The 16,208-nt window shown below is 38.6% G+C and overlaps 1 protein-coding gene across 2 annotated transcripts in view; it reads left to right on the forward strand.

The window, feature by feature from the left end:
* The first annotated feature begins 493 nt into the window (after window positions 1–493).
* Window positions 494–16,208, forward strand: part of CCNY (cyclin Y) — a 46,773-nt gene continuing 31,058 nt past the window's right edge. The window contains exons 1-2 of one of the 2 annotated variants that reach the window (XM_005428887.3): window positions 494–568; window positions 6,184–6,218. In XM_005428887.3, the coding sequence (XP_005428944.1) occupies window positions 502–568; window positions 6,184–6,218 (102 nt within the window). In that variant the 5' untranslated portion in view covers window positions 494–501. The remainder of the gene's footprint in view (window positions 569–6,183; window positions 6,219–16,208) is intronic. The other variant, XM_031063525.1, reaches the window with a different exon arrangement.

Genomic DNA, 16,208 nt, shown 5'->3' on the forward strand with positions numbered 1-16,208 from the left:
TCTGGCCTCGGTTTTACTTGTTAACATTCAGTATCAATAACTACTTTTTTTTTAAATCACGTCTAATCTTGGAAACCTGTCGATATGTAGAGGGTTGTGCATTGGTTTGTAATTCTTAATTCTTCAATAATTGCGTATAACAAGCTGTGTTCCTGTGCCAAGCCGTGGCTCTGGGGCATGGTGGGAAGAAAGGGATGGTAAATGGGAAATTCCTGACTTCTTGTGTACCAGCTTCTCAAGCTGCTTTATCTGTTTTAATGCAAAAGCAGCCCTTAGAACTGAAGTCTAATCCCAAAGCTGTGTTGATGCAAGTGATTTGTGTGCCAAAAAGAACCACTTGTGCAAAGAAGGATAAAAAAGTGGGCCTCAAGATGGATTCTGTTTTACAGTAGCTGCTTCAGTATGTAAACTTGGTCTTACTAAAAAGAATGAGAGAATCTGTATCTGCCATTGAATAATCATAAATGATTTCTGTGCTGTTCTTTTTTTCCAGATTTGAACATGGAATTCAACCCATCAGATCATCCACGGGCCAGTACGATATTTCTCAGTAAATCACAAACAGATGGTAGGTTACTGAATTTATTACAGTAGTTATCTCTAAACTGTCTCTTAGAATGCATGTGATAGTCCTTTCATATGTAATGGCCCCCTCTCCCCCAAAAAGAGGCATTTAGAGGCATCATGTTAGAGTTTTAAGTAGTCACACCTTTAGCTAATTGTCTTGTCAGATCAGTAGTACAAATATGGATGGAGCTCAATATAATGATATTTTTAAAATATTTTCTCTAAAACAAAAATTTTTTGTGTAACTGGTTTTTAATTTTTTTTAAACTCTGAACATTAGGCTTCTGAAAAATGTGTGGGAAATATTTTTTTAGAAAATGCCAGTTTATATTGGCTAAGAAGACATTCCAGGGTTTTTCTGATATAGATTATACTGTAAATAAGTTCAGTACTAGATTTTCTTAACAAAATAACTCCCATCCTACCCAATCATTCTGTCTTCTTCTCCTCTTGTTATGGATTTTATATAATCATGTTTGTCTGGAGTTTAGTTGGTTTTTTTAATACATGACAAAATGATCTCTAAAATTAATATTGGTTAAACAAGCCTCCTGACAGAGTTAGTAGAATAGAAGCCATTTACTGTGGCTCTTTTGTTCCCTGTTGGACATGTATGATATGTTGGTTTAGAAATAAATGAATAATGGATACAAAACACATTATTTTCTAGCAGGACTTTCAAAGCAGTTCCTGCATTTTAATTCTGACTGTTCAGCATGAATTTTTTGTCGTCCTTTCTGCTGCCTATAAATGCTGCTTTTCATTTACATAGTAAATTGCAGTGTCAAACACATCACTTGAAAAATAATGTAGTTTTCACTTACTGTATATTTTTTGCTAGTTTTTGAGCATGACTAGAACAAAGAGGATATACATTTAGACCCTAATTGAAGAGTTGATTATGTGAGTACCTCCTTTGACCTTGAGACTCTCCTTCTGAATTCAGCTCTGGTTCTTTCAATGCCTCATTATTTGGATTTGGATGCCATTTACCATATTAATCTGGTTTGGTAGTCTGGCAAATGAATATGGCAATATTTCCATAGTTGTATTATGAGGATTGATGTCTGTTTTATAGTGAATTTGCTGTGTTTTGAAACTGTCTAATCCCGTATGGATGATACTTGTTTTTTGTTACAGCTTGTTGAAAGAAAGGACAAAATAAACCCAAGTTCAACAACTAAAATTTTGACCAGATGATTATTCTTACTTGTAATAGGAGCAGTTAATTTATGGCAATATGGAGTTAATTTTAAGCATTTTATAAAAATCTTTATATCCATTTTAGAGTTGGTCTATGAAGCTTTGTTCTAGTTTAAGTAATGTCAAGAACATATTTTTGAGTAAGAGCAATGATTTTAATGAAACGTTATAGAACTGTTATCAATGGGAGTGTGAGATCTGTTCAGCTGTCCTTGATACATTGGAAAAAATACAATGGCTGTTTTGTTTGTATAAAAATAAAAGGATTCTGCAAACATTTATCTGTTGATGTGTTGCCAAGAACCATTGTGTTCTGGTGGGACAGCTCCCCGTACTAAGGATTTTGCTTGGCTGTGCTTTGGGCCCCTTGTTCAACCCAGTGAGCTGTAGGAGTTACCACACTGTTCAAGGGTGCTGCCTAACCAAATGCAATAAAGTGCTTGTTAAGAAGAAAATAGAAGGATTTTTCAGGGCATGTAGGGTCGTAATCTGACAGGTTGTTGTGGAATCTAGGGCACCCCCAAGACCCCCAAGAGGAGAGCTGAGCTAGCTATGTTGAAAGCGCCTAACTTGGGCAAATAACTGCTCCATTACTTGAGTGGTATTGGGCTAGTAAACCTTCCTGTTGACTGTAAGCTAAAATATTTCTATAGATAAGACCTGTGGACATTTAAAATGCACATTTTACAAATACAGAGAATCAAGTGGCATCAGGATTCAGGGTTTCATCCAGGATCTGGCTCTGGCTGTGAGTGTACATCTCATGGTTTCACAATGGGAAATGGCCAAGTCCATCACTAGGTGCTAGAGTGACTTGCCAGTGTTACCTTAGTTGCATGTTTGGCTTTCTAGTAGCCCCGTGCTCTTTGAGCTTCACTGATAGTCTTATAGCATTCTCCTGGCAAAGCTGTGCTTGACCTGCTCGTGATCAACTTGTGAGCAAAGAGCAACAAGTAGAATGAGACAGGATGTGGCATCTGGGTTTATTAAGTGGTTTCTAATTGTCTTTGTTCTGTGAAGCCTGGATGCCATGCTAAGCGTGTAAGTTGTCCTGCCCCTCTTAGTCAGCAGTCTGAATGAATCCTTAATTACCTGAGCATTCCATGAATCTGTAGGAAAGTTAGTGACAATAGGTATTAATTTGATTCCTAGCTAGATGATGTTTCCATCACTTTTGGGGGTTTTCTAGGTACTGAATCATATGTGGAATTCTTCCTGTTTAGGGAGCTGGTACAGAATATTGTCTGTTATGTTTTTTAGTTCTGTGAGTGCTTTATGCAAGTTCTGCCTTATCTGCTGAGCTTGGCCGGTGAGCTGTGGGTGACTGGAAACCCATTATTTAGTGGGTTTTATTATTTAGCACTATTTAGTGTGTGGGTGTGATTAACCCAGGGTTTCCAAACAGCACTTCAACAATGGAACTGCCTTTTCTTCATGCAAGAAGGCAATGTTTGCTCCTCCAGGGTGCTGGCAATGGTGTTTCCTGTCAGTGGGTTCCTGCTGCACCCTTCAAACTTAGATTGGGCTTTACACAGTCAATGTACTGGCTAAATTTTGCAGTATCAGGGCAGCAATGGGCTTCAGACAAGAAGATTTTCAAACTGTATTTATGTAGGCAGATATAAGTAGAGTAAGCTGCTTTTAGTCTTTAATGTTAGCAAGGACCAGTCTTCTCAATTTAAACAAAAATAGATGAATTACCAATAATGAATTCCAACTTCCAAAACACAAGATGTTCCTATAATTGTAATCCTCAAGAATTTTGTTTTCAATCCTGATATGATTAACATTTAAAAAAGCCTATAGAAATGGCAGAGAGATTTTTTTTTTTAGTACAGCACAATGAAAAATACATCTATACGTACATGTACACATAGATGCCTCTGTGTATAGTTCCTCATTCCCTTTTAATTTCAGGATACTTTCCTCTCGTTGCAAAAGCTCAACAATAACAGTTGAAAGCTTCTGCAGCAACAGGAGTGGGTCATCAACTGCAGAATGAGGAAAACTGATACAATCTGGCACCATTTCAGGATCCACTTGAAGAGTATAACTGAAGTCATATTGTTTAAAAAGAAGTTGAATTGTTTAAACTGACTCCAAATCTGTTTGGCTTCATGTCATCCAAACCCCATGCCTGAAACCCAAAATCCTGGAGTTGCAGTTAGGATTTTATGCTGCAAAATGCTGGTTAATTCTAACATGATGGTCTGGCCTGCTGCAGACCACACTGATTTGTGTGAGCAGCTAAGCATTTTTAACTGACTGAAGGCAAGTGATGGAGTTACCTCTTTACAGTCATTTTGCCTTGGGCAATAATTGGCTTCCCCTTGTTTAAAATGGAGATTGTGATTATAAAAGAGTGGTTGTGAGAGAATGGGTTTCTAGTCTGCCTGACTCCCCGCTGGCATGTGTTCTGGAGAGAGCTGAGCCTTACGCTATGCAGAGTGAGCCAGAAGCACAGAAAGACGCAGCTGCCTTCCTGTAATGCCTCACCTGAGAGGCCAGGCTAACTGAATTTCTGTTTTATGGAAAGGCATAGTGCTTGCAAAGATGTGCACAAGAAGTGCTTGAGCCGGCAAAAGGGAGGGGTGTGTATAAATATGTTAACATATTCTTCTGGAGACTGGAAATAGCAAATGGGATTGAGCTGAGAGTAATATTCTTGCTTTGGATAGTAGAGGATCGTATCTTTATGGGGAATTGAATAAGGGATGCAAATACAGAAGAAAAAATCTAAGGGTAATAAAGGTCATTAAAATGGAATTTGGAGTATATGTGCCAGCTGTCTTTGTAGATTTCAAGAACTTCAAATGAAGTATAATTATTTGTGATTAAAACTGTTAAATACTTAACTGTTTTCAAAATTTCACTGTTAACAGGTGTTAACTTTGAGTTAAGCACTATATTAGGTTTGCACACAGCTTAGCAGAATTGTTTACTGCCTGTACATTGCAATATATGATACTTTAGCTGTTCTTAGAAGTATCTACCATCATTTTATGTTCCCCTGTAGATGTCTTCTGTGTTTTGCTGGTGATAAATGCAGTGTGTGGAACTTAAATGTAGTGCAGTGTTTTAGCAGGATTTCAAGCAGTTTAACAATTTAGTAGATCATCAGAATTTTTCTGCTGTTCCTGTTTAATTCTATTTCTTGTACAATGTCCGTAATTGTGGATTTGAGCATATTCTAAGTGACATGGCTAACATCTGTCATGTGTGATTCTCCTTTCTGCTCCCTGGGAGGAAAATTATGTAAGGATTTTTCAAAGTTTTTTCTTATTTTTTTATTTTCATTTTATGTCTGCATTAAACACAATTATTTCACAGTATTCACACATACAGCCTTGTTTATGTGAGATTGCTTGCTTATAATAAATCACAGATAATGGCTTCTCATCCAACAGGGAATGGACAGGCTATCCCACCATTGTGAACACTCTTATTTTGCTAAGTGCATTGGTTTGCATAGCTTTCAAATCATGATGCACCAAAGTGCATTTAATCACCTACAGCATGAAACCATTATTATTTTAATCCTGCAGCTTGATTTATGTGGTAGTTGCCTCCAGAGTTGTATCCTAAATGCTGTGGTATTTTCACTGGAACAGAGCTCCGCAGGCTCTCTATGGGGTGAGTTAATTGGGGAAGTGCTATAAAAAAATGAAATAGAGTATGTATAATCAGTTGTAATAAGCATTTTCCTGACAATTAAGACTTTATACATCTATCTCCCTTTTTGTTGCTATTTACTTTGACTGTTTTGGCTAATCGTGGCTTTGAGTTGCAACCATTGCTTGTGGTGACTGGTTCATGCTCACCTAGGAAATAGATTTTCATTGTTACATCCAACATGAGTAATAGTTTCAGGCTTGTGCCTGATCATTATAGAGGGCAGTGGTGTAATCCATATGGTTTCAAGGCTTCTCTGTGGGAGTTAGTGCACAGTAAGCTGTGATGAGAAATTGCTAACTCCGTGGTGTAGCTGTTTAGGTGCTTTCATACCTGCAAAGCAGTGTAGGCCACTTTGCAGCAAGGTACCTTGGATGAAGGCACTCGTGGCTCAGGAGTGCCCACACAGAGAACTGGGGAAGAATGGCCACGCCACTGCGCCACTGCTACCTTGGACTGCAGCTTACTGCATATTAGCTTGCCCATGTGGACCAGCACCTGGTGAAGTATCCCAATGGATGAGAATTTTAACCCATCACCACACTAGTGAGCATAAATGCCTTTATGCATACAGATGTGTTTCTTCTGTGTTTGCTATGTAAATATACTTGGTTAGTGCAAAAGCAATTATAATGTTGCACATAGATAGCCTCCTGTTCTTTTTATTATAAATGGTGTATAAGAAGCCTAATCGGGAAGAATAGTCATGTAATATTTCTATCATATTTTGTGTTTTTGCAGTGAGAGAAAAACGCAAGAGTCTCTATATAAACCACGTAAGTGAAAATGCCTTGCTATGCAGCTTTCTCCTTGTTGTCTATATTATAAATGAGAGTTATCACACATGATTTCCACATTGCTGAGAGGGTGCTGATGCTTCACATGTTTGTTCTGCATCAGGATCCTGAAGTATGGGCCTTGACTGTTGAGTTAGTGGAACAAATCTGTTGGTTTGAAGACAGTATTATGCTCACAACCAGTGTACATAGGTAACTGGTATCTGGCAAAAAGAGCTGCACACATTGGTATGATTTTTAAAATTACTACAGAAGCTCTTGAAACTTTAGATTACATTTGTATGCAAGTTTGCATTGGCAGGGAACTACAGCATTGGATATTTACATAGTTGTTCTGAAATGTTGATGTAAGGTAGATGTGAATTGACGTGCTACATGCTGAGTACGAAGACAGGGGGTTGATATGCTTGTGTACCCTGGTCATTTTTCAATTCAGTTCTCTTCTGTTTGAATCAAATCCTCAGTGAAGCTGAGATACCCTGTAGCCTGCTTTGGGTGCAGGACCAGGTTCTTCACCTCAGTTAGCATTGTTTGTACTGCTGAAGCACCTGGAACCGGTGTGGTTCCAAGTGTGTGAAGCCTTGTGCTGAAATATGTGGAGTCATGGCTCAGTAAAATTGAGAAGGGAAAGAACTAATTTTCTACCAAATGCTCTTTGCCTTTAAGGTGAATGGGGAGAAGCTCGCAAGTTTTTCTCTATTTCATTTTTGTGACACTGCAGCTGCTGAAACAAACAGATGTGGTTTATACCTGCTTCATCTCTTTGTGCTGAAGTGGACACTGGTCTAGCTCCAGATAAACTGGGCTGGGGCACAAATGCAGGTGGATTCAGCTGAATGCTAAAGTGGGGCTCCTAATTGTGATTCACTCCAGGGCTCACACCTGCTGAAAGGGAGGGAGCCAGGAGGGCAGGGATGAACTGCTGTGTAGGGTGGGAGGGCTTCACTTGTTGATAGAACTGGTTGGTGCTGAGTATTTCTGAAACTACTGCATGGCTTTCAAAGCAACCTGAGATTTTCAGTTTCTCAAGAGTTAAGATTCTGAGAAGTTGTGGGATACTGTGAGGCTTACAAAACCCTTAATGTTGCCCTCACTAGGTTAGATGTTCTTGGTCCTCATCTTCTATTCCCCTATGAAACATTCCCATTGTTTATAGTGCCTGTGAGGGTAGTTTGCAGAGCAGTTGTCTTGTTATAAAATTACGTGGAAAGCCAGTGTATTGGGGTCCTGTAAACTTTATAACGGGTACTCAGTACCAATCATTTAATATGTAAAAATTGTGAGTTCTGATTCCTCCGGCAGATGAACAAAGATGGCTGTTGCAGATGCTGCTGGAAGCACCCTAGTGCAACCTCTGGTATAAAATGTTTTTAGGTTAGGCTGGACATACTGCAGAAAAGGGAAGGCTGATCAAATCACTGAGGAGTTGTGTTGTTGGGAGCTCAGTGTAGCAGCATGTGCAGTTGATGTGCTAAGCGCTGTACCTCTTTTTAATTTGTTTTGTTTGTTTCCCCCCCAAGTACCATTCAAAATATTGGCTGAGGTTGCAGTAGTGTAAACTTCCCTCAGTGGATTACTGCTACCTTAAGTCTTTGTACTTATAAAGTACTTCTGAATTACAAAGCTAAAAATAAACTTTATGAGGCTCAAGTCCTTACCATGTCTCTGTCTTTACAGGTCAGTTAAGCTTTTTAGGCAATACTCATAGATAAAAGCTGTATTTTCAGACATATCCTGTAATATTTTAGGTTGTTCCTTCAGCACACCTGTGAATATTCATTCAGCACCTCCTAAATCTTCAGTGTGCTAAACCTCATGTACAAACTGGGTGATCATTTTTGAAGGGGTAGCTGTGACTTGTAACTGGAAACTGTCTTTAGATTTTCAGACTGTGGGGAACCATCACCGTTTATCTAGACCACCTTATTGGAAGAAATTGAAGGAATTAGTTAGATTTAACAGTTGTATGTGACAAATGATGGGTTTTATTTACATGGTACAGTGGTTTATGATATACTCTATAGATTGATCCGTTCTTTTCCACTGTTTCTCAGTGTGTGCTAACAGGAGCTATTGCTACTCATCTGTTTCCCTGTTGATGTGAAGTGCTGGGTCCCCACATCTTCTCTGGAGGAAACGTTCCAGAGGACATAATTTCTGTACTGTTATTATTTTGTATTTTTTAAAAAGAACTCCTCACCATAATGCAGCACTTTTTTCTTTCGTGGTTTTTCAATGATGTGATCTTTTTTGTTGTTGTTTTTCATGCTTATTCTGCTTTTGTGATAAATAACCAAGATGAGCAACAAAATATTTTTATCTTTTTGTGCAATATCTGCATAACTGGTTATTTTGCAGGCAGAGTTGAATTTCTCCCAAGTGATATGGGGGGCTGGTTAGAAAAAGAAGTGTCAAGCAAAGCTGGGTGTTTTTCTTTTTTTAACTGCTTGCCAAATTCTGTGTAGTAACAGATGAGAATAGTAATTTATACAAATGTAGTTTTGAAATATATTACTTATGAAAAAAAATTAGTATTGACTCTCCGTCATTTAAAAATGCACTTTCTTAGCATGATCACACCACTTTTCCTTTCTTGCTTGCTTTTGTTTGTAGAATATTTTATTTGCCTGAATAGTTTCCTGTGATCCCCAAACACAAATGGTGGGCTCCTGCTTTGATTTGTTACACTTTGTCAAGAGCTGACAGTTGCCATGTTTCAGATTCACCTTGTCGGTAGGTGTGATGGAAGAAGCCAGCCAGCTGCTCTTTTTTTTTGGGGTGGAGAAAGAATGAAAGCAGGGAGTGACAGAGTGCTATGGAGGAGCTGCCATCTCTGTCTTCCCACAGAGCCAAGGAGACACATGACAGGCTGGGAATGATGCTGGAAGTTCCCAACCTCCCATGCACCTGACCTGTTTGCTTCCTTCCAGCCTGTTTTAATTCCTAAGCAGTTGCAGCAGACTCTGCTTCTCTTTCCATTGCACTCGCAGTCACTGTTTTTGTTATTTTATGGGTTTTTTATGCTGCCTTGGTGTGCACATGTCTTTTAATCTGCTTAGTCAAGCTGCTGAGAGGGATAAAGATGCAGACTGAGATAGGGGTGTTTCCTTTCTCAGAGAAGAGAGATTGCATCAGTGTCTCTGCCTGTACAAGGAAAGCAAACAGGAAAACAGACGTGTTTTGTGTTTTTAGAGGAGGTGGTGGAGAAAGAGTGAATCTTTTATTGTTGTTGCAGTAGGTAGTTCTTTTTACTGTATTTTTTGTAGAGGAAAGGAGCGAGTGGACAAAAAAGGTTGTTTTCTCTTTCAAGTTTTTCTAGAAATGTTTTCATTCAGACAAGGAGAAAATGCTCTGTTAGCCCAAGTAATTACTTCTCTTCTAGGTGAGATACACTCATAAAATGAATCTATGTTCATGAGCAGTAATACCCCTTAAAAATAAGGGATATTTTTCATATATATTTCTGTGTTTTTGAAGGAAGATAAAGGGTAGGAAAAGGGAAGGAAAATAAAAGGAAATAATGTCTCACCTTTGCATATTTTTTATTCTGCAGACACTTTGCCAGCCTTGTAGCAACATCCTTTCATCCTTGTCTTTTTTAGGGATCTGAACATGGCTTCCACTGTCTGCTACCTGGCAACTGGATGTTAAATTCCAGCAAACTAATACTATTTTTATAATTCCAAGTAGAAAAGTTAACATCTATGTAGAAAAGTTTTTTTTTCATCATCCTGGGGAAAAGTTATGGGCAACACTCATGTCACAACCTTTGTCTTTCTAAGTGACCCTGTGGTGATTCACATCAGGGGAAGCTTCTCTGCAGTACTGGGGACTTGCAGAGAACAGTTGGGCCTTTTGCTGTACATGTTGAGGCAAGAACAATTTCTGTGAGCCTTTCTGCATGCTTCCTACCTAGCTCCCAAATGTTCTTGTCAGATTAAATAAAGAGGCTGTTCTGCTTCCCTGTTGTACAACTACTGGACATGTGACTGATAATCAAACACTCTCAACTAGTGATTAATGAGTAAATAAGATTCATGCTGAAATGGGAGCATAGTCTGGAAAGTAGTTTAATCTGTGAAAGCAAAACACAACATAAAACATGAAATGTTTTCAAGTGGACTGCCTGAGGCTGGCTGTTGTAAAGGCTTATAATTGCTGTCCAAATTCTTAAAGATATTTTAATTGACATTCCTTACTTGAAGAGAAGAACAAAATAAAGTGAAAGATAGATTAGAGGCTTCTCAGGTGCTCTTGAAGTTCTCCTGGAGATTGCTTAACATGGCCTTTGTTCCTCTCCATTGCACAATCGCACAAAAAGCAGGTCTAGAGGGGGCCTTTATAGGCCACCTGGTCCATTTAGCAGATTCCCTACCCTGATGCCATTCCTAAGATGCAGCTTAGTATTCTTTCAAGGCATCTAGTAAATTAAAATTAACTGGTTTTCTTTAATGGCTTACCTAAATTTACTGTTTGAAATGTGTTTTTCTAAAGTCTTCTAGTTAGCGTCTTTTCCTTTCTTCTAGGGTGAAGAATTTTACCTCTCCTGTCAGCCTCAAGGCACTAGGTTATATGAAGTGATAAACTTTTTAATGGGGAGAAACAAAAGCTAACTTTGGAGTTAGAATGAGAACATGCAGGACAACTCTTTTACAAGGGGCTATGTAATACTTGCTTTGCTGGGAATGTAATAAAGTCCCTCTGGTGAAATTGCACAACAGTAGCAATTACACGCTTTGTAAATATAAGCCTTTGAGCTGATTTTAACAGTCAAAGAAATATTTAATCTTTCATGTTTGTAAAGCAGGGTCTTTATCAGTGGTTAGATAGGGCCTTCATGTGCTGCAGATGAGTTTACTGGTGGTGGCTGAGCCCCTCAGGAGCTCAGTTGTCTGACATCATTTTCTATAGTTGACACGAGTAAGGACAAGCTTTGAGAGCCAAAAACTTGCAAGTACAGATCTAGTCTAAGCTAGGCTAGTTTTGGGCATTATCAAACATGGCTAAAACATCAGCTGAGGACAAAGTTGAATCATGAGGAACAAGGGGTATTACTTAAGAGTAGTTGGACTGGATTTTTTTTTTAAATTGTAGTTGTTGGCAGAGGAAGATGTACATACAATGGTGCAGTTTCCTATTACTTTTGTTCTGGTGAATCCCCCAAAGGTAGACAATTTTGCTGTATTGGCATTATGCAAGATGAAAATTAGTGCAGAGCTTTGCAGAGCCACGCAGAGAATTGTGTTGCATGGTTTGCTTGATTCGGGAAGCAATTTGTAGACCTGTAAAATCATGTTTCTTCTGTCAAAAATGTTGTCAAAATGAAATCATGTCCTGAAACAGCAGAGGATCATCAAGATAGGAACCTCCCTTTTCCAAGTCAGAAGCAGTCCTGGTATTTTTGCTTACTGCTGTAATTTGGCTTTATGTGCACTTTTATGTGCCAGTTTTGCCTTTTAGCAGCTTGGCCAGCCTCTACTGCCTGGAAGCTAATGGGCATGTCTGCACAGGGTGCAAGCAAGCCTCAGTTTTTCCAGGGGGGAAAGTATTTTTTAATAGGACCTTTTAAAATCATGCACTAACTAACACCTGGTTTGCAGGAAGCAGAGAAGCTGCTGTCATTATGTAGTACAGAAGCTCCAAATTATTTTTTGATGGACAAGTGCAGAAGAACACTGGAAAAGGCTGAAGCTGCTTTGCCAAACTGGAAGCTGCCTGGCTGAGGGCCAGCGCTGGTACAAAAGCTGTATAGCTTCATTAGGGCAGTGTTGTGCCCCAGCAAGTGAATCCTGCTGAGCATCAGGGCAGAGAGCCACCCTAGTGCTGCTGAGGAGGCCAGAGCTGACCCTTCAGGTCAATTCTGAGTGTGGGTTTTGGGCAATGTGCACCATCCATTAGATGTTTGTACACAAAACCCCTCTGAGGTGCCTACTTCAACAAAAGAAATAGTAACGTTTCTTCTTTGCCCACAGATTTAGATTTAATTTTTAAGTGATGCTTCCTGAGGGATATTAACTCTTTTGTACATTCTCACAGTGAAAGAGTTAGGAATTCATTGTGATCCCTTTCAAAGCAGGTACATAGAAGCAATTCTGCAGCGTTTGTATGATTTTGATGGCAAACCAAGCCATCAGATTTCTGATAAAATGTTTTTATGTAAACTTCAAGTAAAAACCTGTAGTTCAAACATCTTAAAACACACAGGACTTGGAAAATTGGAAAGTGTCAGGATGAAGCTGGAAGAAAATAAAGCAGTGATATTTGCTTAGTACTTGCTGTGCAAGGGGAAAAACTGCTAGTCTCAAGAGCTAGGAACACCTGCATTATTGGAAACTGAATCCTGATCTGTTAGGGCTTTTTCTGTAACACATTCAAAGACTTATCAAGTTATAAAGCAGAGTTTTCTGTTCTGTATCTTTTCCCGTTAAGAAAGAAATTTCACAAATACTTATTTCATATTCATTGTGAATAATGAAAGTCAGCATTTCTTAGTGGACATCTTTGGTTCAAATGAGAAAAATAGCAACTGTTTCTGGAGTAGACCTACAAATCCTCTCCACCAAATGTTAGAAGATTGGTCCGGAATTCATCTCAAGAGCCTGTTCAGTCTAGTTTCATGTCCAGAAACAGAAGCCTGGGTCTAAGCTATTCCTGGCCTATGTTTGTTTTCTCTCTTCTTTACATCTTTCAGTGATGGAGATTCTATCACTGCTCAAGTAATTTAAGGTATCCCTGCTATTAGAAAAAGGTGGTGGCTTAAGAGGTGATGGAAAAAACACTTCTCACACTTTCATGTACAGTCTTAATTTTCCATAGTTTAATATAAGCCTGCTCTTTCTTATCCCATCATCAAGGGTCATGGAGAACAACGTCCTCTTCTTTGTAACTTCCTTCAACATGACTTTAAGGCCATTATCTTTGCTTTGTTCCTGGAGAAAACCTTTCCAGTCTGCTAGCTGTCCCTTGTAAATCAGGTTTTTCAAATCTCTGACTGATGTTGTTTCTCTGTCCTCCAGACTCTCTGAAATAAACTTATTATTCTTGAAATACAGTGTCAAAAACTGGACATAAAATTCCAGGAGCAGAGTGGATGGGTTCTCTACTCTGTTGTATACATGGTAACTCTATAAATTCTATTGATATATTGCATTTTTTAAAGAAAAATGTCCTCTGCAGGTTAATGTCAGCTCCAAATTTGATAAAAAATACTTTGATGCTGTGATCCAAGTTTTTGGTCAGTATTTTATGAGGAGTTGACTAGTACCTGTGTGGCATGTCCCTTACTTCAGCCTTCCAATTTGAAAGTGATCTCTGGCTGACCAGAATATAATTTTCCAAGTAGTTTTTACCTGCCATGTTTTCCTTGATTTGCCCTTTGGGAATTTTATGTGAGATGAAGTTGGTAGGCCTGCTGAAGTTGAGAGGCATAACATCTAGGGAATGTCTTGGCTACAGAAATAGTACAGTAGCTACTGAAAACACATGTCAAGTGAGTCCCACTTCGTATCAGTGAGGTGCTTTGCATTAGTAAATATTTGTAATAGCTGAGGTTGTCAAGGCTTCACATGTGTCCTATGCTCATTTTTGCATGTGAAGGTTTACAAAAGGAGGTGTACCAGTCTGTCCTTTTCCCTGTGCCAGCTTTGTGGTGGGATAGAACCATAGAAGGGTCTCATTAGATGATTTGGCTTATTTCTCCAAAAGCTCTATAGTCATTCTCAGCTCTTTTGTTGTTTTTTTCCTTAATTAGGGCCTCTCAGACTTGTCTAAATGGGAGCATTTTTGTTGTCAGCTATGATGGATTTGAAATACAAAGGTGTTAAGCTTCTGTACAATTTTTGGTCATGGACCTATCCCATTGAAATGGCCACAGAAGGGAGTTTGTCTGTAGGACAGTGCTGAATGCTGAGCTGATGCTCAGGAACCTCTTTTGTCCTGTGCAAGGATGGAGAAGGTTCCTGTGCAGCATATTATGGGGGCTCAGAAAAGTCTGACTGAACTGTGGGACTTAGGATATCTCCCAGCTTAGTCAAGATGAAATATGAAACTGAGGGTGTTTTCCAGCACTTGAAAAAGGCAGAAAATCTCTTACCTGCTGCATCATATGGCTGCAGTTGGACATCAGAGTAGAAGCTGGGAATGTTGATCCCCTGACAGGTCAGTTATTCAAAGGACACAGGTGTGTGTATATTTACCCAAGGGTGTATAATTTATAATTGGTTTTATAATTGGCACCATTCTTCTGACTAGGAGAGGGGCTTCTTCCTGCCCAGTTATTGTGAACAGAAAGTGAGGCATGAGACACCGCATATTTTCCTGAGGTGTGAAAAGTTCCAGGCCTAACAAAGTGTGATATGGGCTGAAAATCCAAGAAGAATTCTGTGATGTGGTAGTTTCAGAAATAAGGTGCATTGCTCTAATTATTGATGTGTGTCAAATGTTAGAGTGCTGTTTACATAGGAAAATTTAAATCTGATAGTGGTGTTGCTATAGAGTTATTTTCTGTTTTTTAATTGTGTTTGCCTTGAATGAATCTGGTATATTTGTCTTAAATTTTATCTAAGCCTTTAAAGCATGTTTACTGTTATTATGCAGAAAGAAAACTTTCCATGTGTTTTTTTTTAATAAAAATGCTATGTGTGTACATCTCCCCTTTTTTCCCCCAGCCACTAGAGTCTCATTTTTGTTGTTTTTAAGTAGCTTTGCCTTTATCATGCCTGTGCAAGGTACTCAACAGACTAATGCAGATATTTAAACTCAACTGTGGTAGAACAAGAGCTATGAATCACCAGTCCCCTAGCAATTCTCTCTGTGTGCATCAATGCTAGATAATAAATTTTATTATATTAATATTCATAGTACTTCTAGTTTTTCTCTTTCTTGCCTAACATACAATAGCTTGGAAGGTAGATAGATTGTCAGCTTTCAAAGTATTACAAAGTACCTTTCCAAAGTCCTGAAGGATTTTTGAAAAGGGGTGTTTTTCATTTTCTTGGTAAACTTTTTCATTTCCAAGAAAAGCAGTTCATCCAATAATTTTATTGGTCAAGTGAAGGATCTTGATAGAATTTGTTGATAAGCTTTCAGATAATTTGAACATAATGTTTCTACAATTGTGGCAGCTTCAGAAAGTATTGGGATTTTTTTCAATTAACAGGAGACTGTGTGGTTTTTCACTCACAGCTGTGAAATATGACTTAGATGTGTGTAGGTTTTACCAGGAGTCTGTCTATGTAGTGAATGCTGTTAAGAAGTCAGCTGCCTATGGAAAGTGGAGCATTGGTGAGCTGATGGATCCTGGCACTTGGAATAATAACTGTTTTGGAAAGTGGGCAGGGGAAGATGTAGTGAGGTAGGAGTCACAGGACTGTATCCTGGATACTCAGTTGCTCTGAGCTGGTAAATACCTCTGAATTCTGCTGATGGGATTGACATTGGTCCCTCCACTGAAACACTGGAAACTACATTAATTGTAAGATGAATTAAAATTTCCATGTTGATATGCCAGCTGAATTTTAAACCTATTTTGTTGTGAGTTAAATGTGTAATTTGACTGATCTTCACTTTCCTGACATGGGTTCTTGGTCAAGTTATTTGCCAGTGTAGATGGAATAAGCAAAGATAGAATCAAAGAGGATTAAGAAATGTGAGAGCTATTAGCTGATGTGATTGAAACTGTTCTCTTTAGCCTGGTGGCTACTCTAAACAGCTGATGGAGAAGCTCCCTCAGCAAAAAACGTTTAGAAATAGAGTTCTCAAATGCCAAGTTTTTGGCTGAATTTTACGGTGTTTTTCTATGGTAGTGCAGGAAAAGGATTAAAATATATTGAAAACCTTTTCTGTTAACATACGGAGTTTTTTTATTTGCTTATACTCTTCTGTTCTTTGATCAGCTTTCTTCCTTTCTGATAACAATCTATTATTGATAAATTATTTTTAATGAATTCTCCTTATTAATTTTGTAGTTCT

This window comes from Geospiza fortis, unplaced genomic scaffold, assembly GCF_000277835.1.
Source record: "Geospiza fortis unplaced genomic scaffold, GeoFor_1.0 scaffold548, whole genome shotgun sequence".
Classification (NCBI taxonomy): Eukaryota; Metazoa; Chordata; class Aves; order Passeriformes; family Thraupidae; genus Geospiza; species Geospiza fortis.